Here is a 22095-nt window from a genome sequence, read left to right as displayed (position 1 = left end):
TTTTGGACTGGCAGCAGGCACTGAATGGATGACTTGTCAAAAGCATGCATACGAAGACATTTCAGTGATTAGCTGCTGATCCTTCGCTGATGTTCTCTTGCTTTCTCTTCTTCCATTAGTCCAGTAGGGGGCAGTAGTGTGTCGAAATCCCCCCTAGCTGCCTTCAGTGAGGTAGAAGAAGAGCGCGCCTGAGCCCCGCCCTTTACCTCGCCAGGATGTATTTTTTATTTCGCTGGTTTGTTTATGACGCGGTGCAGCGACTTCGCTAGCTTGACAGCTAACAGAGTGTATGCTGTTGGAAAAACGCGCATTTTATTGGTGTCTGCTTTCACGGGAGATGCTGTGCAGGGAGCGAGACAGATTTAAAAGAGGGTAGAAAGATAGCAGTAGGCGTTGGTCCGCCGTTCGAACAGATTGCATTTTGTTAGCCTAGCATTTGGCTAGCGTACTGTAACGTTATGACGTGACGTTGGACAGGAAAGTGGTTGTTTGACGACGCCTGTGCCAAGCGTTTTAAATTTAAACAAATATATTGAGAAGGCAGTAACGTTATATAAAAGGACGCGTGCATGTGTGTAACACCTGCCCTAGCAGGTTAGGCTTTTAGACAGCTGCCTAGTGACTAACTTTCACTAGCTAGCGAGCTAAACTCATGATAGCATGGCGTCAGATACAAGTGACACCGAGGAATTTTATGATGCTCCCGAGGACGTTAATTTCACCCCATCTCCAAAAGTGTAAGGAAAAACATATGATAATATCAGATTCACTGATGCACTGCTTATTTGATCTCATGTGCCTTGAGTTACAGCTAAATCTAGCTAACTTACAGTTAACGCTATATTTGCATACTACTACTTTGTATAGACCTTTAACTCTGCGGATTCAGAGATAAGATGCAAATTACTGTCAGTTGTGCATTGAAACCATTAAAGTGGGCTGTGCAGTGTTCCTCATAGCCGCCAGCTGTTTGATGTTAGCGCAGGGAGAAGTCTACCCCAACAAATAACTCGCATTAAATTATTCCTGAGATCAAATCGACTTTCCAAAAACATTGTTTGCTGTAATGCCAAAAATAAATTACTGGCTGCTACTGGTTGTGAGAGCTCGGGGTTTTTGTCTGTTGTGCACAACAACAACTAAAGTCAAGATTAACCAGGAAACGTGGCCAAAGTACTGTTATTAAATAGTACCACTTTATGGTGTTTTAACGTTAAGAATATAACACCAAGATTTAACTGTAAAACTCTGCCTCTTTCCCGTTTTACATTATGGCATGTGGCTAGAGGAGAGTTTATCATTAAGTATAAATTGTGGAGGCTACTGTAAATATTTATGCAGTACACTTAATACACTTAATATCACATAAGTTACATTTTATTAATCATCTTAGTAATTTTAATTTTTTAGAAACTATTATTTCAGGACATTTTGGCAATATCTGGTTGCCTTTTTAGTAATGATAAAGTAACATATACTAAAAAACATTCACCATCCTGCTAAATCAAAGACTCTTGTCTGTGTCTTGTCTTTCAGACTCAAGCATTCCTCTGCAACCATGTCGAGAAAGATTTGTTTACTGATAGAACAGGGCTGAAAGTCTGTATTTCATTTTGGGATAAACAAATTGTAATTCACAGCTGGTTGAACTGCTCAAGGGGACATATAAAATAACACCACATTTGGTTTCAGATTAGTTTTGTTTTAGGATGTATTTTAGACATTGACTTTCTTTGCATTTTTGAACTGTGTCCCTTTGTGCTTTTTAGGTCACCTGCAAAGTTTGTCATTCCTTCGCCTCAGGTATGTTTGTCTAAACCCAGCCACTGTTGAAATAAGGGAGTATTTGCTGAGTCGCGTTTGGAATGATTATTCTTACTAATGTTAATGTAACCAAGACTTGAAAATGAAGTGGAGGTTAGCTAATACTGAGGGTTGGAATTAAATAAAATTTGATTGTATTGAATCTATAGAGGGATTTGTTGAGGTAGAGGTTGTTTCTAGTTATTTGTGACAGAATTTCTTTTCACATCTGATTTTTATGTAGCAAAATGTCTACCTGTTTGTTTAGTAATTTTAGGAGTTAGAGTTTGTCAGATTTGGACCTTTAATAAATCTGGGTATTTCACCAGCTTCAGGTATCAATGGCCATTTAAACTGAACCTTACTAAATCAGTACACTGACTGTTCTAACACAAAGTGTCTAGAGGTGACTAGTGTTTATAGTAGTTCTCCTTGATCTTAAGCCTACCTTAGGTAACTTCAAGGTAAGATATTGGTACCCTGTGTGAAAACGTTATCACAGCCCATTTAGTAATGAGTTATTGACTGCAAATATTCAACCCTTTGCCTTGGTGCCTGCCTCCTACCGTGGTGATCTGGAGCCTCCTTCCCAACAGCTAGAAAAATGAAAATTAAATGTAAATGAATCATCTGGCTTGGTTGCTCTGTCTGCCCTTCCCACACAGACAGTTATAACTGAAATTTACATTACGCTTGCTCACGAGAGACTGCAAATAAGAACTACTTTAACACATTACTGAATTGATTCTGGAATGGACCCAGAAGTGAACCTTGCTCACAGGCCAGCATTCGCCCGGCAAAGTTAACTGAAAACATTTATTTTACAGTAAAAGGAAATTGCATTTACCCTCATGGCAAGCAGTCTCAGTCAAATGAAAAAGGCTAATAAAAATTAGCTAGAGGAGAGAACTTTAAAATTTTTTAATGAAATATTCTACAAGTAGGATTCCGTTTGTCTGAGTGTGCTTGGTGAGCCTTGATGTAAATGAAAGCTGACGTGAATTTTGTTATTTGTATATATTGTAGGCAAAAAACACATTTTTATTGTTTTCTGAACAGCTTCCACAGAGATCAGTAAACGCTGCACAGGATGTGAGCTGCGGAGTGGTCACATCTGAAACTCAGCAAGATGATTCCCTACTGGTATGGGTTCCTCTATTGTTGCACAGTGCCCCACAAGAGATAACTGATAAAACAGAAAAGATCTGTATCAAAATATTGGTCTTTCATCATATTATCATATTTTGTTTTGTGTATTAAAAGTGTAAGTTTGTGTGGATCTCATAGATGTCACATTGAGACAATAATTATGATGGTATTTTTTAGAAATGGCATATCCTGCAGTGCGGCCTTTTGTGTACCGTCCAGGTTTTCATGTGGGTATCGCTCTAGCTGTGAGTTTTAGCTTTGTGTTAGCGACTGTGACAAGAAAAAAAGGTACATGTACAGCATAGGCAGTAACATATTTCTGTTGTAGTTGAGCTGGATATGGGACCTTGCATCATAATTGGTGTATTTCTAAATTAACCGACTGTTACTTTCTCTTTCTTACAGATCATTGATAGCATCATAGAGGAGAGTCAAAAGGGAAGTGTTGGTGAGGTGGCTCAGCAGTTAGATCAGCTTCAGGTTGACGTAAGAGCAGAACCAGAGCCAAAGGAACAGAATAATGCTCAGGAAGTTCCTGTGGAGTATGCATCGCCCGCTCTCGAACCTCAGCTTGTCGAGAGGCCAGAGGAACTACAGGAAGATGCAGCAACAAACGAAGCATGCGCTGTACCTGCCCCTGAACCCACAGACCTCCCTGGGCCCTTAGTTGCGTCACAAGAAGGTGTTCAGCCCCCAGACATCACCAGCACTTTTGGACAGAGTCACCCTGATGAGGCTGTTGTGGTTGCAGAAGGGAAGCAGGAGCAGAGACCTGCAGATATCTTAGAACAGGTCCCATTTACAGACAGGCTGGCTGACTCGGACTCCTCTGGGCCTATGAAACCCCCACGGCAGTTCACAGTGGAACCAGACATTGTAGCCAGCACCAAGAAGCCCCCTCCTCCCTCGCGCCCACCCCCTCCGAGCGGAGGTCCTCCACCGAGACCGCCTCCACCGTCTTGGCAGGGTCTACCCTCCAAGAAGTCTCAGGAGTGTCTGAGGCCAAGTGGACTGGAAGGTAGAGAAAACAGTGCACAGTGAATGACACTAAAGTGTTGCATTGATCCAAAGTGTGTTTTTGTTTAGTTAACTTGACACAGTTACAAATACAATAGTTAAAATGGAAATACAATAATACTTGACAGGGATAACATGGCAAAGTCCAGGACTTATTTCAATCATGGTCCCTGATGGTCCCAGATTGTCCTCTCCACAACAAGATGAAGTCAGCTGTCCAATGTCTAAAGTCTTGAACTCAGTCTTTAGGAATAACTGGATTAGAAACTGTTTTGAGGCATTTGACATTTAGAGCAATAACCTTTCCAAGTTCTAGCTCCTGGTTTGCTTGGACTGGGGCAAAGCATTACTGAATGAATGACAGACCTGTTAGGCATCAAGTGTGAATAGTGTTTTAGATTAAAGAAGTAGAGAAGAACAGGTCAAAGCATCCTGTCTCTATTTGAGGTTTTACTTAACATAGCACAGAAATCTTGGGAAAATATCTTTCTCAATTATTATCCCATGATCAACAACAATAGCAAACCCCCACATGCAAAACAGACAGAGTAGATGAACAGTTTGAGGAATTGTGATGATGAAATCTGTTGTATGATTGTTTAGTGTCTGCGCTCAGTCAAGTCAGCTGTGATGCTCTGGAGCCCTCCGGCCTGGTGTCTCCAAGCAGCACTGTGAGGAGTCTAACCAAAGAGCTGCAGCATTCCTTGGATCTGGCCAGTGCCACCAGTGGGGACAAAGTGGTTACAGCACAGGTCAGTGAGGCTGCATACCTGAACCCTTTTCTTTTTTGGTGCGCATCCACAGGTGCTCAAAAATAAAACTTTATATGGTGAACCATATCTGTTGTACTATTGCTTGTGTTTTTTAGGAAAATGAGGATGAACAGGCCTCATCTGAGAGTGGAGCACAAACTCCAGGCCCTCAGCGTCCCCGTTCTAACTCTGGTAGAGAACTGACAGATGAAGTAAGAGTCCCTCTGCGTTTGATTTCATTGCATTTTATTCAGCTTGAATCCAAGCCATAACCCAACCTCTAGCACGTTCCTTCAACCAACCTTTTATGTACCAAATATATATGTGTGCTATCTTGAAATAGGAAATCCTGGCCAGTGTGATGATCAAGAATCTGGACACTGGGGAAGAGATCCCTCTCATCCAGGCAGAAGAGAAACTTCCTTCAGGGATTAACCCCCTCACTCTGCACATCATGAGAAGGACCAAGGAGTACATTACGTGAGCAGTTTCATTTCAGTTAGTGAAGCAATAGGCATTTTGGAGACCAGGAGAAACGGTGACAGGTTCATGCTTTAAATCCAAGAATAGGTGATGCTTTGTTCCAGTATTACAACATGCTATATACAAAATAAAATGCCAAAGGTGGAAAGACTATAGTGAATCCAGACACTTGACCATCCCATCAAGCTTCCAGGAAAAATCTTTTTTAAAGCTTAATCATTTAAACACAAATGGTACATTTTGTAGAGGAAGTTGATCTGTGTTATTTTTTCCTCTCAGGAATGATGCAGCACAGTCAGATGATGATGACAAGCCTCAGGCTCCACTGGCAGACACAGATGGAGGAAAACTGAAACAGAAAACGTAAGGATTGGTGACTTCTTGTGTAGCCCGTTGCTGGAATAGACTTTCTTTCCACTTCTCCACATATGATCAAATATAGAATATAATAATTTGTTGTCTCTTATTTCCAACCAGAACCCAATTAAAAAAATTCCTGGGCAAGTCTGTGAAGAAGGCCAAGCATCTCGCTGAGGAATATGGAGAGAAGGCAGTCAACAAAGTAAAAAGTGTGCGTGATGAAGGTAAAAAAACAGTCATTTGAAGCATCTGTGCAGATGGTTAGATTTCAGGAAAGCACTACAAATCTAACTGTGTATAGCCCCTTTTCCATAATCAGTACCAGCTCAACTTGACTTGGTTTGGCCGTGCTCCGTTTTCCATTGCAGACAGTACCCTGAGATAGTATCCCTCAGTGTAGCTGATTGTTATAGCGACGCCACACACAACTGCGGCGACGTAATGTTCAGTACGACACACACTCTCTGGATTTAAGTTAAAAAGTTTCAACGTTACTCAGAATGTAAAGACAGATAAGTGGTGTGAAAACCTTACAGCACATTTTTTTTCTACCATCACGTTTCGTAAAACTGTCAATATTCGAAATCTACACAGTTGATTTCTCACCTCAAAACTTCTCAAAAGTGGATTTAGTGATGAAATAATGTATGAAAATTGTAAAATATAAAACTTTCTGTTGCTGGCTTCTGTCTGGTGCGTGCAATGATGATGCAGTGAATAGTGACGAGTCTCTCTGACCAGTCAGCAGTCTGCCGTGTTTTCATTTTAGTATCGGCTCAGCTTGCTTGGAACCTCGACGGAGGTGATATGAAGGTACAGGTACAACTTTTCCACAATGGAAAACCAAACAAAGGCGAGTCAAGGCAAGTTGAGCCAAGTCCAGCTGGTACTATGCAGTGATAAAGGGGCTTATGTTGATGGCAGTTCTAGGATTTGCCAATGCCAACACATGCTTATGAAGTATTAATGCGTCTTCTCATGCAGCAGAGGTTTTGATCATCTCAGTTTTTTGTTTTGGGTTGGCGGCTCAGTGTTCCATACAGATCAGGACGATCCGTCATCAAGCGACGATGAGGGCATGCCTTACACCAGGCCTGCTAAGTTCAAGGCAGCACACAGCTTCAAGGGTCCCTTTGACTTTGATCAGATTAAGGTTGTGCAGGACCTGAGTGGGGAACACATGGTAAGAGGATCTTAATTTTTGATTATTAACGTTTAAGAGAAGATGTGCTACAATGAACACTTGGATTACAGCATCTTTGTTGTTTTTCTCAGGGGGCTGTTTGGACGATGAAGTTCTCTCACTGTGGGAGGCTGCTGGCAACCGCAGGCCAAGATAATGTGGTTCGCATCTGGGTCTTGAAGACTGCTTTTGACTACTTCAATAATATGAGATTAAAGTACAACACTGAAGGTAACCTCGTAATCAGCAGCTCAGATTGTTTGTTGAATGATGAGTGTTTATTTTAATTTAGATGCTCAGCTTTGTCCACGGTAAGATTCTTTTTGTTTTGGCTTCTCCAGGTCGAGTTTCACCTTCTCCTTCTCAGGAAAGTTTATGCTCTTCTAAATCTGATGATCACGGGGTAAGTGAAATTGACAACACCTTTTGATTTTTGGGTCGTCCGGTGCAATGTTCTATAAGTCTTGAGACTCCATGTTTTCCTAAAGATTGTACTCTCATCCTAGGCAAGTTGTGTTCCAGAGGACCCAGAGACAGAAGATAGAAATGCCCCTTTCCGTCAAGTCCCCTTCTGCAAGTATAAAGGTCATACAGCTGATCTGTTGGACCTATCCTGGTCAAAGGTGAAGTCTCACTTCCCCCTCTTTATCGTTTTACCCCTCCTCTTCACACATTTAAGACACTCCCAGTATTGGTTTTATCTCCCCTCTTACTTTTTTCCATTTCTATGTCACTCTAGAACTTTTTCCTACTCTCCTCTTCCATGGATAAAACAGTCAGATTATGGCACATATCCAGGAGAGAGTGCCTCTGCTGCTTTCAGCACATTGATTTTGTCACAGCCATTGCTTTCCATCCCAGAGTAAGTTGAGTCACCTTGCATTAGTTCTCTCAGCACAAATCACACATCTATTGATTTTGGCTCCCAGACGGTATTTATAGTAACACTTGCTTCTTGTTTGCCAGGACGACAGATACTTTTTAAGTGGGTCTCTGGATGGAAAGCTACGGCTCTGGAACATTCCAGACAAGAAGGTGGCGCTGTGGAATGAGGTGGATGGCCAAACGCGCCTTATCACCGCAGCGAACTTCTGCCAAAACGGGAAGTATGCTGTCATTGGCACCTACGATGGTCGATGCATCTTCTATGACACAGAGGTTACCAGCTGAGCTACTTTCTTCTGCTAATGCATGCTTTCACTGTGTTATCAGTTTTTGTCGTGACAGTTTTATTCTATGTTGAATCAAATGTATTTTTCTGTTTGTAAATTCCTTAGCGTCTGAAATACCACACTCAAATTCATGTGAGGTCCACCAGAGGCAGGAACAAAGTTGGACGCAAAATCACTGGCATTGAACCTCTACCTGGAGAGAATAAGGTAGCATCTGATCTCCGCTACATCTCACATCTACAGTATGTGAGATGTTAATAAGGCATGTCAGTCAGACTTGTTAAATAACAAATTTCCTCTTTTTCCCCTGATAGATTTTGGTGACCTCCAATGATTGCCGTATTCGTCTTTATGATCTAAGGGACTTGTCTTTATCCATGAAATACAAAGGTTATGTCAACAGTAGCAGCCAGATCAAGGCGAGCTTCAGGTGAGGTTCCCCTTTTTTATAGTTTTGACTTGAGCATTTTGAAGTAGCCTTAACAAATCCCTCTCCATGACCTGCAGTTAAAGGTAATGCCTATTTGTTGCCTCCGAACTCTGCTTCTCATAGTTTTTTTTTTGTCAGTTTCACATATTAAAGTATGGTAAAGTAATGAGGCACATAGCGTCTTGTTTATATGTTGCACTGCACCTTGAACACAGACTGATTTACCGTATGATTATCTTCCTACAGTCATGACTACTCCTTCATAGTCAGTGGCTCAGAGGATAAGTACGTGTACATCTGGAGCACTTACCACGACCTGAGTAAATTCACATCCGTACGACGGGACCGCAATGACTTCTGGGAAGGGATTAAAGGTAACTGCTGTGTGTTGTATTAAAATTATGTTTTGTCATCCAACTTCCTGTCTTAATTACTTTGGTTACCTTGATTTAAACTGACACTAAAGCTTTACTTATCTTTCAGCACACAATGCAGTGGTCACCTCAGCGATTTTTGCACCCCACCCAGGCCTTATTGTTCCACAAGAAGCCGGGGCAGACAAACCAGAAGCAGAGTGTAAGAGCCTGGACTCCACAGACTCTGAAACGATACCCTCAGGTATGTTTGCTTGAATTCATTCAAGGACAGATTTCATGTCATCAAGGCCGCCGTTTCAGTGCTATAAATAAACAATATTGTCCATCTGCAGGAGCCCTAAAGACAGATCACACAGAGGTTCTACTCTCTGCTGACTTCACTGGAGCCATCAAGGTTTTCATCAATGTAAAAAAGTACTGAGCACTACGGAGGTTGTCAGGTATTCACATTCAGGCCTGTCTGTCGGAGATCAGTCCTAAAGATGAAGGACAGCCCGTTGTGGGGGGCCATCTGACATCACCCAACTACCTAATTGTTATTACTCTGAGGCAAAGAGCTGAGCTGTCTGTAGCTTTTTTCGGGAGAGCAGGGACCCTAAAATGCAAGACGAGGTAATGGGTGGAGGAAATGGACTTCACAAAACAGACCAGGTGTGATTCCCTGTCACATTTCTATTTTTTATCTTTAATACCAAGCAACTGTGATTGGTTTGGCATTAAGAGAAAAAGAGAGCAGGAAATGCCAAGCTTTCGGGGTTTGAGCAGAAACTAAATCTGTTTAGATATGAGTATGTACATTTACAGCTGTATGGTCAAGAATCAGTACAGCAGTATAACAGTATGGGCACCTTACTTGTTTGTTTTGCTCCCACAGTTCAGAAAAATTAAGATAACTTCTAAGTGAAAGACACTGTCCTAATGTCAGTCACACATTTCAATGTGTCTTGTGTAAAGAGTTATAACCCTTTGTTTTGAAAGCAAGGTGGTTTATAACATCATTTACAAATTTTTTGTGCCTAATGAAATCTAGATCGCTTTTCTAAATTCAACTTCAAGCTTTCCTCTAAAATATATCAAACATTTCAGCTGATGACAGCAAATCTACAGTACAGGAAATCTGTATACGGTTACTAATGAATAGGGCTGGGTATCTTATAATTTTTTTTTCAAACAATACTGGCTCGTAAGTACTTTTTTATAAATGTTTTTGTTCAATGAAAGCACATTTCATTATATAAACTAGTACTGTAAATTTAGTGTGTAACATTGCATACTTACTGCTTTTGTAAACAGAAAAAAAAATAATGCTCTATTAATTTCCTCAATAAAAATCCATACAAACTTGAAGAATGCTTGTTAACCTTTTTTAACAATTCAGTATAAATATTTTGATACCTGGCCCTACCAATCATTTCCTCCCCCCCCACACACACACACTCATTCATCACCAACAGTGATTTATTTAGTGTCAGAACTTTGCAGCCACATTTCTGGTTATCATTTTAAAAACAAAACATTAAAACAAAAATATATATAATTAGTTACAGTGTTCAGACTTCATCATACAAAAGAGTGCACTGAATCTTGCATGGATAGTGAAAGTTGGGACCAAGACAACAGACACGCCAGTCTGTTTAAAAGAGCACTGCAGGAGCCAATGGATGACGAGGTCCAGAGTTGAGTCAATGTTTGCTCTTCTTTGTCTTCTTGTGGGAGCGGTGTGGTGACCGTGAGCTGGACTTCCCTGCCTTCCGGTCTGGAGATGGTGATCGGGAACGTTTGGACCATTTGGGAGACCTTGTCCTATTGAATGGACAAAAAAACATATGGTAACAGATTGACTTCAACAGTAACAATCAGGATTTGATACATCACAAAAACATCTCATTGTACATACTTTAAAGGAGAGATGCTTGTGGATTTTCTGGTCCGGTCATCAGGATCTCTACTCCATCGTCGTCTTCTGTCCCCGTCTTCACTTCTTTTGCTCCTTTCTTTGTCCTTTCTGTCATCCTTTGACTTTTCTTTAGACTTTGATGTCATTGTCATATTCTTTTCTTCATCTTTTTCAAATTCCTGTAACAGACAGGGTAAAACATCTCAACGAAGTCACATGCAGATTCCATGTCTTTACCTGGTAGTGATGCTAACACCACATGGGACTGGCTTGTAACTCATTCATGCCTAATAGCCTGCAGGTTCTCCACAAGTGGGAGCTGCAGACTTGCAGACTTGCATGTCTTCATAGCAACGTTGACACCTACTTAGAAAGTAATTTTTTTTTTTTTTTTTTTTAAAAGATGCTGTTTTCTTTGTGTGGCCAGAATTATTACTGTGTTATAAGTACAGCATCCTAATTGATTTAGTGAAACCTCTAAATTGACACAGTAGAGCTGCCAGAACACCCGTTAAGTTTTTTGTTTGGACAAAAGAGCGCATGATTATTATTGGAGCAGGGTAAACTCTGTTCTTACTTTAGTAGACTGTGCTCTTTTCTTTTGTATGTTTAACACAAACAGCAGCTTAAACAACTGTAGCTTGACTTCACTGTAGATGTTGCACAACGGACTTAATCTGCAGATCTGAAACTGCCAGTTCTGTGGCTCTGTGGTTGCACCTTGGTGGTGTCTGGTTTTGAGCGCTTTGCATCGGTAACGCGTTTATTTATTATTTTTTTTACACTGTGCCAGTTGACTCGTTTCATAGTCTAATTTTAATGTACTGATAACAAGCACTTTTGTGTATTTTATCCCACACTGTTCTCAATTAAAGAAATATTTCTATTACACATGAATGATTCTTGCATTTTTTTCTTCAGAGACCCCTCACTGCAGAATACATACTGTGTGTAAATAATAGTTTCATTAACTGCCGTAATAATTTAGAGCTAAATAGGCAGTATTTATCTATGAGTATAATAAAATACACTAATAAAAAAACATCCAGTAGCCGACCTTCTGTAGCAGCTTGTTCCTGTAGTGCTCCACTTGTTGTTGTATGCTCATTCCAGACCTCCTTGACCTCTTGCCAGATTCCAGCTCATCTTGGATCTTCATAACCTTTACCTGTGTCAGACACATCTAATCAGTTGTGCGTATTTATTGTAATGTGATGACCATTTGTGAATTTAAAACAGTCGAAGATGCTACCATAGGGAGGCAGCTAAGTATAGAGCCATATGTGAATACAGCTATTAGCATGTAACAGTTTTATTCAGTTATTCACTGGTGATGAATTAAAATCACAAGAAAGTTAGATTTCAATAGTGTCTTCCTTACTAAATTAAATCCTATATACAGTATTTCCATCCTGACTTTCCAATGTGGATGGGTGGAACCACAGCAAATAATATACAGTAGGATTACAACTATATTGTTTCTGCAAATGCAAAACAAAAAGAAGTGCACTTGCCTCCAGCTCTCTCAGCCTTTTCCTTTTGCTCTCAGACATCTGAAAACTTCTGAGGGAGCTCTGGAAGTCTGCACTGTCATATTTGGACAAACTGCAGGACTCATCAGTGCCGTCACTCTCTGAGTCCTCGTCTCCATCCTGTGAGTTGACACTGTCACCAGGAGAGAGAGGAGAATGACTTATTTTCTTATTTGACTGTTGTATGTAAACTGTGTGTGCTTTTCACAAATGTAGATAGGTGATGCATTGATACCGCCCACAGAAGCCTTACCTTACATTTACTTCATCTTCACTGTGTTTCTCCACCACCATGTCCCACTTAGACTCGGTCTTGGCTTGGAGAGAAAGGAGAAAGATGAGCTGGATGATATGGGGAGGACTGATGTGATACAGAGTGCATCTTGACCGGTGTTACCTTGAGAAAATGCCCCAGTATCACCAGTCTTCTCCCACTTAGACAAAGGCAATCTGGAGAGAGGAACATTGCTCTCATCCACTAAGGAGGGGAGAATATGAGACAGCTGGGTCAGGGCAATACACAGGTAATCAAGTAAATGCTTTGAGTCACAGCGTGATTATGGTTTTTGTGCAGCCCTGTTTGAATTAAATGCTTTTGATATGAGGTGGACTCACAGGGCATTCCATCAATGTCATCAATGGCGACTCCTAAGGGAACACCATCTATGTCGTCAACAGGGACTCCATCCAGAGGGTCCCAGCCCATGGGGCAGCCGTCGAGGTCTTCCACGGGGGTTCTGTTCAAAGGCAACCCACCTATAGGTGTGCCTTCCATTGGCGCACCATCGAGACGGCAGGATACTTCCTACAAGGAGACAGACAAGTGAACATACGTCTGTCCAATTTGTTGAAATTCCATTAGCAAAATGTAGTAATGTCTGTAATGAGCACATAAATATTCAGCTCACCTCGGCTGTCTCTGTCGGCTCCTCAGCTGTTTTGGTGTAGCCCAGAAAGATGTTTTGAAGGTGGATTAGATAAGGCTCTGGGTATATGGCCCAGTCTTCCCAAGCTCTAAAACAACTCGTGACCTTTTGCTGTGGAGATAGGAGAAGAATTTTTTTTTCCTTTTCTATTGTTTACTGCAAATGTCCTTGTGTGTGAGGCAAATGAAAGCTATAATTACCTTAAACTGTTCAGCCTGCAGCCTGGCTTGTATGTTTTTGTGCGCTGCATTGAGGTCTCCAAATATCTGTGTTAGCTTTGCTTCAAAACTGCAAAGACAGAGAGAGAAACACTTTGAGACTGTCAGATGGAGAAGAAATAAAATATGATAAATGTGTTAAAGCTGAATTGAGGGAAAGCCTCTTACTATTTACGATAATATGATGCACCGGCTACTTTGGCACATGAGTTGTGCAAGATGTCTGACACGAGATACAATCTGGCAATCTGTGGGATTGAGGAGAGGCAAAAAGTGGAATATGATGTCAGTGAAATCATCTTTATGTAGTCTGTGTAACTTTGTTTATAGAAACACTTAAAGGAAGCAAACTAGCCTTCTTCTGAAGGGGTGTCTGAAGCAAGGAAAAAGACTCAGTGATGTGTCCCACTACTTCCTCTGCTGCATCTGCTCGCTCGAGACAGAACAGCATGGCATTGGCAATATCTTCTCTGCTTGGACTAAGCTCTTTAAGCAACGTTTCCAGCCTCTGTCTGTGCCTGAATGGTATTGACAGAAGCATAGCAAGAGGTCTACATTCAATTCACCATAAGTTCCTAACATAAATGTCATCATGCCTGCTAGAGATACTTACTCAGCTCGGAGCTGCCCTTTCTTCACCTCCTCCTCAGGGGAAGCATCCTCCTCCACCTCTGCCCCATCTTCACCTCTTTGAGAGTAGCTGTTCAGGAAAGGGGGTCTCCATATGGAGCCTCCCCGGAACATACGAAAATCTGTGGTCCTCCACTCTGTCGGGGACTCTCCCTGTTGTAAGGATGAAGGTCAGGCACATGGATACTCACATACAAGACACGCCACAGTTTAATTCTCATGTGCATGAAAGCATCAGTCGGGAGAGAATTGGGGTATTGAAATTAGTATTACTCCAACAGCTACTCCACATAAAATGAGATTAACAGCTAAAAGACAGTTTTTACTTCCTCCAGATAAACTCCTGGAGGTGGCAGCGTTTTAGAAACAAGGCTTTGCAGTAAAACATACCTGCAGGATGGAGAACAGCTTCCAGCGATAGTACACGTGATCTTGGCTTTTGTTGTCAAAAAGGAACCTGAGACAATAAACAATGAGCAAATTAAACATGTACTCAACAAGGTCCACTTACAAGACCAACACACAACCAGGTTCAGTAGTGCTTACCTGTAATCTGGATTGTTTTTCTCCTTGTTCATTATTACAGCTTCAAACACATGGCCTTCACGCACCACAAACTCTATCATCCTGTGAATAAGGAATAATAGATTCCTGTGTGGGAAAGAAGAGTGTATCAGACCGGGGTTGGTGTCACCACTCGTCTCTGTTTTCCACAGCATGAGATCTCTAATACTCTCTAGTACTTCTCTGTACACTGAACTAGTGGCCCATGCAAACTGCAGGCAGACTGTCAAATTGAATGCAGTTCACTCTAACTGTGCCGCTCCATGTCACAACATTCACCATTTTAAAAATGTAAAAACAAAAAGGTAACAGCCCATGGGATATCCCACTGTACAAAAATGCATAGTCACTGCCTTGTACACGGGGCAGACACTGCGTCAGCATATTTTAATCTTCCTGGGTCACTGTGTCCATGAAAGGGGTAAAAAAAAAAAAATCACGGTATCAATTCATGAACACTGACAAAGGTTTTAAGAGCTGAAATCCTCAATCCAAACTTAACCTTGATTGTTGAGAAGATTCAAACTAACAAACTCACAGAGGCCAATATTGGCTCTGCGTGACTTTTGTGATAAAAAGATTAGTCTCCACAACAAAATCCATAAATGGTTGGTACTCAATTGTAAGGACACCAAAGTTAGGCCATTTTCTTTAGATGTAATGGTCTCAAAATGTAAACTTTTAGACAAGAACTGGAACAAAACATATTCAACACTTAATAAGTCAGCACATTTCCGCTGGTGGCTACAGAATAGCTACTGCTGAATGGGCCTTCAGGCTTGAAACCTCTCTGAACTGGAGCATCAGTGTCCAGTTTGTTCATGCGGAGTTGCTGATTATGTGTCAGATCTACCACTGCAGTTACACTTTTCACATTACTCACTACCCTGACCTGAAGCAGCACCTAAATTGATTTACGGCACTAGCATGAATCCACATCTGGGACCGTCTGACTTCGGTTAATATTAAATCTATCTGCCTTCTAGCTGTATCAGTCTGCAGTGTCTCAGCCAACCCATGGGAATCCCAGGGCTCAAAGATGTTGGTATAAATCGATGACAGTCATTTACATAGTCTACTGCTATTCACTTCTCACAATAACACACATTACTATTATGATGGGAACAACATGAATTATCCGAGGTATTTGAGCAGAGAAAATACAAAAAATACTTATGACATTGACTGTATGTAAATCTGAGGCCATGAGGACCTGACATCTATAATAAGAGCCCTTGGTCGTAAGTTGCAGATGTCAAAATGTCCACAAGTGTCGCAACACTCCAAAGAGTTTGACTTGTTTACCATGTCATATATTTAAAAGAATCAGTATGGACACAAGAACGGTGCACCACAGCCTCTGTCCTAGAAAACTTGTGTTATAACAGCTGGTCAGTCGTAGTAAGAAGAGTGTGTGTACCTTTCTGTTGGGATAACCACTTTGACTACGGCTTCGGACAGACTCTGTTTGTGAAGTCAAATCAAATAGTGAAAATATTAAAAAGTGAGTACTTGTACAGATGAAACACTGCAGGATACATACAGCATAGAAAACGATGATAGCATTCATAGTCAGTGAAATGGGGTGGGGGGTGGGGTTTGACGACACAGCTTTAGAACTCCAGTAAATTATTCTAAAATGCTAAACCATCTGTGCTAGCTAATTTATCTCAAATATTTATAAGCAACAAGTTTATGTTACATTTTATAAACACACAGTCAAACTTGTGCATTACCATACCCTTGCGTCCTGTAATATGGCACTACACGGACAAGGTGATTAATTAAATGAACAAACATGCAACGGGATTCCCAGCTTTTCACAATGACTGATAACAAATTAGTTTTGCTTCTTGGACATTGATTTATTTTTGCATTATTTGCAGAGAAAAAAAGGTCATGCAGACGCCCCCCGAGAACAAAGACAATTTTACCTTGTCTAGATCCCCTTTGGACACGCCCAGCGGCTTGGTGAAGTCATTGCGGAAGCGATCCCTTGGCTGAGCATTGAAAGGCAGACCAGATGGGGGCGGCGGTGTGGCCCTCACCCCTACTGGTGTGTAGAGAGGCTGAGGTGGAATGCGAGCTGGTTTACCCCATCCAAGCTTCATTTCAAACCCCATAATTACTTTACCTACAGTACAAAATGTACAAAAACAAAATGGGGTTGTCATTACAAAAACCTGCTATTGCAGCCTGTAAATCAAACCAATTTTAGGAGTCAACTGTACCATCAAGTGCAGCCAAGGCTCTCTCTGCATCTTTCCTTGTCATGAAAGCCACAAAGGCTCTGTTGGAGGTCCTGCAGCGCTCTTCATCCGTTCGGGGCCACATAATCTTCACACTGGCCAGTGGGCCATACTTACCAAACTCTTTGCAGAGGATCTCCTCGTTCATCTGGAAAACAATAAAAATCAACAGTGAGAAATATACATCTGTCCTGCGCCAAGCCAATCAAAGTCAGTGTTCGCCTTTACCTTTGGGCTAATGCAGCTTATGTAGAGGTTAGTGGTGATTGGCACTGTAAGGTCATCATATAATGCTGTCGGAAAAAGCAGGTTTGAGGTTAGCACAATAGAGGTTAGCGATTTTCAACTTATAAGAGATTTATTTTCAAGATGGACTCTTACTTGATCGTCCCGACGGTATGTCCAGATCTCCAAATCCTCCTCCTCCTCCTCCTCCCCCTCCTCCACCAGGATCATTTTTCTTCCTTTTATGTCTTTCCTCACGCTCTTCTTGTATTCTGCATTTTTTTGAAACGTAAAAAAAAGGGTTATGTAAGCCACACAGATATCAACGGATTGAGCTGAAACATTATATGTGGCACATTTGCAAAAAGACTTACAGCTTAAGTTCTTCTTTGAAGAGTTCGAGATTGCTCTTCTTCTTTTCTTCTGTCTTTCTTTTAAATGTCTGTTGATCAAACAGGCAGCCATTGTGGTTATTAGTACAACTGACTGATTATACAAGTGCACTGACCAAAGTGAGAGATCACGAGCAACATTTAAAGTGGAAGTAGTTTGCATTCATACTGAATTCAGTAATTTAGCCATTATTACACAAACATCAGAGCACAAACTTACAGACTTTTTGCTTTCAGCAGATGACACCGGTGAGACATGCTGGGGCACGGGGACAAGCTTCGTAGCAGGTCGATACAGCTTACTTTTCTTGACCTCTTCTGCTTCCTCCTCTGCAAAAAAAAGTATAGCAACTCCTGAACACTGACTAGCCAACAATGCATTAGGTTATAGTAATTCAGGTCTATACAAACAGGTTGAGGCTGCATTCTTGCCACTGTTCTTTCGGGACATCTGAATTAAGTAGAGAGACTGGCCTTCGTTCCAAGAACAACTTGTGCGAATTAGCTGAGTCTCAGTCTTGCTGCTGAGTTTGCAGTTAAGATTTAAATTAAAGGGATGTCTTTATGTGTAACAGTAAGTTGAGCAACTCCTCAGTATTGGACAAGCTTCATTTTTTTATTAAAGAAATACAGGCCTCCTGACTATGGGCCCCGAGAGTGGATGGATTTTATTGAACCCATACCAAAAGGTATGGGCACTGGAAAATTAAGATTGTGAACTATTTCACTACTGAGTCAGCCTGATAATAGTTTCGTAATCAGTTATCTTAAAGATGTCCAGGTAATTCAGTTTAACATTACTGGTACAGAAGATGATTCGTCTTCTGTCAAGCCATCTCATTAAGAAAAAGAGGAACACAATTGCAATGTAGCTGCGTCCTATCATGATGCTGAAGACCTAGCTGCTGACCTTTAGTTGCATTCACGATGCCCCCACGGACAAAAGTTTTCACTCCGCTTTTTTCACTGGTCTCAAATGACGCCAAGAATTCTTCAAAAACCTCTGCTGCTTTTTCTTCCTCCTAAAAAGTCACACAGAAACATGTACAGTATATGCATTATGTCCTGGTCCCGGTGATTACTAATATGCATTTATTACACATGTACAAAACATCTACGGATGTAGTTAATCTAAAAAGCTCTAAATCATATCCAATATTATATCATCCCCAACCTCCTTACCTTTTTCTTAAGCTGCTCTTGTTCTTTTTTCGTCCGTGTTTTGATTGGAGTAACAGGTTTTCCCTTTCTATCTGCCATGCTCAAACTGAAAACAAATAAATAACATACTAAATAATAATAAATAAAATATTAACTCTATTAAATGAATTTATAAATCAACCATATAAGATTACAAAAAAGAATGACTGTGGCCCCTCTGTTCAATCCCCTTCCTTTTATTATTTTTAACTCAGCCTTTCTATTGATTAGTTACAAGTTAGCATATTAACAGTTTCACCCATATGGTGTTCAGATTATTGTAATCCAGTTCAATAATCTCAACAAACTCTGACATCCTTTAAGATGTGTGTTAAATTTCAGAGTCTTGCGAGAACAATAATTAGAAAGACACCTCCCTGGTCCTGTGGGGGACAGGGCAGGGCCCACATTGCAGACGTGCACTGAAGGGCAAACACAGCATTTTAAATCTGTGATGTCTGTTGAGTCACTTCATTTGACCCTTTTTTGGTCAGGTAATAGACACAGGCAGTGTGTGAGGAAAACAAACAAAAGGAGCAAAGCAAGATCGAGTGCTAAAACATATGGTGAGAGTGGATGGGGAATTGGGATACTATTCATAACAAGTTAGCTACAGCAAAGCAGACAAACTATTACACACTGTAGCGGTTTCAATTTAATAACACCATTCAATAAATATCCTTTCCTCTGCTGCACATGTAACGCGCAGGTTGTTTTAGTCCGTTTGTAGCACAAGCGGTGTTTAAAAGGCCTGGACTAACTATAAGCTATCACTGCACTTTGCTATCGTTAGCTAACATTAATTTTTAGCTTAGCTAGGACTCGAGTGGGATGGCTAGCTAACCCCTTTTGGATGAGCAAAGCTAAACACACTATTATCCAGTTAATCCCACAACCCGTAAAGATGCAAACCACCTGTCTAATCGCTAACATCTGCTGACTCTGGATGCCACACCGAGAAAACAATCGTGTTAGCTAGCTAACGTCAACATTATAGTCCAATATGTTTTCTACTGAAACGTTAACGCCACAAACCACCGACTGACTATTAAACCACACTGCATGCATATAGCTCCATACCTTAGCTAACACTGCAACTTACAGTGTGTGTTATGTTATTGCTTCATCATTTTGCTTGCGACGGCAATTGATTTCTATCACAACATGCTATCAAGAGGCGAGATATCCGACTGGAGCTCCGGAGCGAGGACGCCTGCTTGGTGCGCTCGGTCCGCACGAGTCTGTCTCTGTCACAGTGTCTGCTGCGCGTACATTTTCACGAAGGAGACTCATTCTCATGGACATTTGGCTCTCTTAGGTAAAGACCTTGTGTGCATATTGCTACAGTTTATAGACTGTTCCCTTCCTTATATTCCCATGTGGTTGTGGCCATGTATGCCAGGAGGGTTGTCCTGTAATAACCAGCATTTGACCTTAGTTTGAGGTTTAAACGGGTTTTGTTGTTGAGAGGAGACCTGAATGGGTCTTACCATTGGTAACATGAGGTGCATGGTGGAATAAAGTGATTTGTTACCCATGTTTCTTAAATTACCTTCATTATAAATTATTTAACTGATGACAGAATTAATCAATTAGGGTGGAAATACCCCCAATACATAAGAGCATAGAATACAGTATATCAGCCAGAACAATTCTGATTAAATCATTTGTTTGCATGAATATAATCAGAATCAGAAATATCCCTGAGGGGAAATTCTTGATACATGTCTCATTATATACTAGACCAAAAAGTTAATAAAATGCATTGTTGCCATTCACTAAAATTATGCATGAAATATCTTTCATGCATTTTTCATTATGTTTTTTTCCCAACATTTTCCCATTTCCCAACAAGCTTGCGAAGATATAATCAGAAATAGACTTTAGAAAAAGTATGAAAAAATGTACACTGCGGGCTATACTCGCTCTACTGTTCTGTCAAAAACAAAAATTAGTGCACCAACTGTTTGGGTCAATCTCTGTTTTTTTGCTTGCAGAGACAACAATAAAATATAATAAATATTGTTTGTTGCAGCAGTGCTTTGCTGCAAATGTCATCACAAGTGTTAAATGCTCAAGGATAAGGTATTGCCGTATTTGATATGCTCTTTTAATTAGGCTACCATAGGGCTGACCAGAGAGGCACTTCCCATAAAACTTTAATTAAGGGCAAACTCTCACTAGGCGATCTGTACCATGCCCGAGCACCTTTAACCCCCAACGGCCTGTTCATTTGACCAGTTTGATTGCTCTGTACCATGCCCAGGTATGCGGTTTGGTTGGACTCCGGCACGGCACACAAGTATTGTGATCTTGGGGGTGGTGATGATGCAGATGATAAGACTGCCTTTGGTGTGAGAGATGCAGGTTTGAATCCACTGTGAGACACCAATGTGTCCCTGAGCAAGACACTCAACTCCTAGTTGCTCCAGAGGCGTGCGACCTCTGACATATAGCAACTGTTAAGTTACTTTGGATAAAAGCCGAGCATGGAACTTGGACATGAACTCATCATGCTTGGGCATGGTACAAGGCAACTGGTCCTAGTGTGGGTATGCCCTTGAAGCCTTGTCCCACAGCCATGGCCACAAAGCCACCTTAAAAGCAGTTGGTACGTTCAGCCAGGTGGCTGAAGGCTGGAAACAGAGGTTTGGACCATACACAGAACAGGTAAAGCCACACAAAAAACACTGAAAATACTACAACACTGGAAACTATCAAAATCCACACAAGTAAATCCACAATGAACTGGCAACAACTGAAAGACAGACAACCACTTAAATACACATGTGAGGGAGGAACTAATGACACACAGGGGACACTACTCAGACAATCAGAAACAAGCACAGGAAGTAAAACATGACAAGAGACAGTAGGGCAGACAAACTAAAACAGGAAGTAAAGCTAACTGAAACACACACGAGGAACATCACAAAATGAAACATAACACAGACAACATAAATGACATGATGACAAAAAATCAAAAGCAAAAATTACAGAGACCGTAAAATAAGAATAGAGACACTAATGAACTCATAACAAGGAAACCTGATGAATAAACAAATGACCAAAATAACACATACACTACAGAGAAGAGAAAACAAAGGCAGGGAATGAACACAGAAAACAAATACAAAAAAACACCCCACAAACCCAAACCAGTTACAGTGGTAACCTCATGCACTGACACTTCCTTAGTTCATGTCGTTATTTTTCCTTAGGTTGGGTTTATATACTTTTTCAGACACATTATACATTTGTTGCAAACATTTAATTAGAATCCATGCAGTCTGCTGGTTTAAAGGGGTGGTGCCTGGAGCAGGAGCAGCTTTATAGAGGAGGTGGCCCAACTGGACACTATCACTGCTTGTTATGTCCGGGGGGTAGCTTCATTCTCTTTGAGTTTTGATTTATATTATATTAAGTTTTTTTGCTTGGTTAAGTAAGATTACATTTCTTTTGGATTAAGTGTTTAGTTGGTTTTGCTGTTATTTGTAGTTTATGTAGTAGTATTATTGTTAGTCTCCCCTTGTGCG

The 22095-nt window shown here is 40.9% G+C and overlaps 2 protein-coding genes across 4 annotated transcripts; one reads left to right on the top strand and one right to left on the bottom strand.

Moving 5' to 3' along the window:
- Window positions 1-189: 189 nt before the first annotated feature.
- wdr44 (WD repeat domain 44) lies at window positions 190-11514 on the top strand. Its single transcript, XM_046039979.1, has 20 exons — window positions 190-737; window positions 1770-1803; window positions 2863-2946; window positions 3358-3970; window positions 4573-4721; window positions 4838-4933; window positions 5065-5201; window positions 5484-5567; window positions 5682-5788; window positions 6596-6747; window positions 6840-6978; window positions 7089-7150; window positions 7254-7370; window positions 7487-7609; window positions 7714-7905; window positions 8025-8126; window positions 8234-8349; window positions 8596-8723; window positions 8833-8967; window positions 9059-11514. Exons 1-20 carry the CDS (start codon window positions 661-663, stop codon window positions 9145-9147), a joined length of 2736 nt encoding a protein of 911 aa, XP_045895935.1. The 5' UTR covers window positions 190-660; the 3' UTR covers window positions 9148-11514.
- On the bottom strand, window positions 10167-19916 carry zgc:163098 (uncharacterized protein LOC100037380 homolog). Of its 3 annotated transcripts, none has more exons than XM_046039980.1 (24): window positions 19640-19916; window positions 18542-18626; window positions 18270-18381; window positions 17580-17689; window positions 17342-17409; window positions 17124-17239; window positions 16971-17035; window positions 16725-16890; window positions 16428-16627; window positions 15914-15957; window positions 14476-14580; window positions 14320-14386; window positions 13913-14082; window positions 13655-13817; window positions 13468-13547; window positions 13282-13369; window positions 13064-13192; window positions 12771-12960; window positions 12553-12633; window positions 12409-12472; window positions 12138-12288; window positions 11681-11791; window positions 10624-10802; window positions 10167-10529 (listed from the first exon to the last, which is right to left on the bottom strand). In XM_046039980.1, the coding sequence occupies exons 2-24, from the start codon at window positions 18617-18619 to the stop codon at window positions 10409-10411; spliced, it is 2658 nt and encodes an 885-aa protein (XP_045895936.1). In that variant the 5' UTR covers window positions 18620-18626; window positions 19640-19916; the 3' UTR covers window positions 10167-10408. The 3 variants fall into 3 exon arrangements, with proteins under 3 accessions (XP_045895936.1, XP_045895937.1, XP_045895938.1); XM_046039981.1 differs by having other exon boundaries at window positions 19662-19916; XM_046039982.1 differs by lacking the exon at window positions 19640-19916 and adding an exon at window positions 19475-19493.
- Window positions 19917-22095: the final 2179 nt, after the last annotated feature.

This window comes from Micropterus dolomieu, linkage group LG23 (assembly GCF_021292245.1).
Source record: "Micropterus dolomieu isolate WLL.071019.BEF.003 ecotype Adirondacks linkage group LG23, ASM2129224v1, whole genome shotgun sequence".
Taxonomy (NCBI): domain Eukaryota; kingdom Metazoa; phylum Chordata; class Actinopteri; order Centrarchiformes; family Centrarchidae; genus Micropterus; species Micropterus dolomieu.
The sequence above is the reverse complement of the archived record's forward strand: the minus strand, read 5'-3'. Positions and strand labels throughout refer to the sequence as shown.

Bases quoted from the DNA above. Each gene is read 5' to 3' on its own strand.
- wdr44 (XM_046039979.1), top strand. From the start codon at position 661: ATGGCGTCAGATACAAGTGACACCGAGGAATTTTATGATGCTCCCGAG. The intron at 4,722-4,837 runs GTCAGTGAGGCT...TGTGTTTTTTAG, and splicing joins ACAAAGTGGTTACAGCACAG to GAAAATGAGGATGAACAGGC. The intron at 8,968-9,058 runs GTATGTTTGCTT...GTCCATCTGCAG, and splicing joins CTCTGAAACGATACCCTCAG to GAGCCCTAAAGACAGATCAC.
- zgc:163098 (XM_046039980.1), bottom strand. From the start codon at position 18,619: ATGGCAGATAGAAAGGGAAAACCTGTTACTCCAATCAAAACACGGACG. The intron at 15,958-16,427 runs GTAAAATTGTCT...CTTCACAAACAG, and splicing joins CCAAAGGGGATCTAGACAAG to AGTCTGTCCGAAGCCGTAGT. The intron at 13,370-13,467 runs GTAAGAGGCTTT...CTGTCTTTGCAG, and splicing joins GCATCATATTATCGTAAATA to TTTTGAAGCAAAGCTAACAC.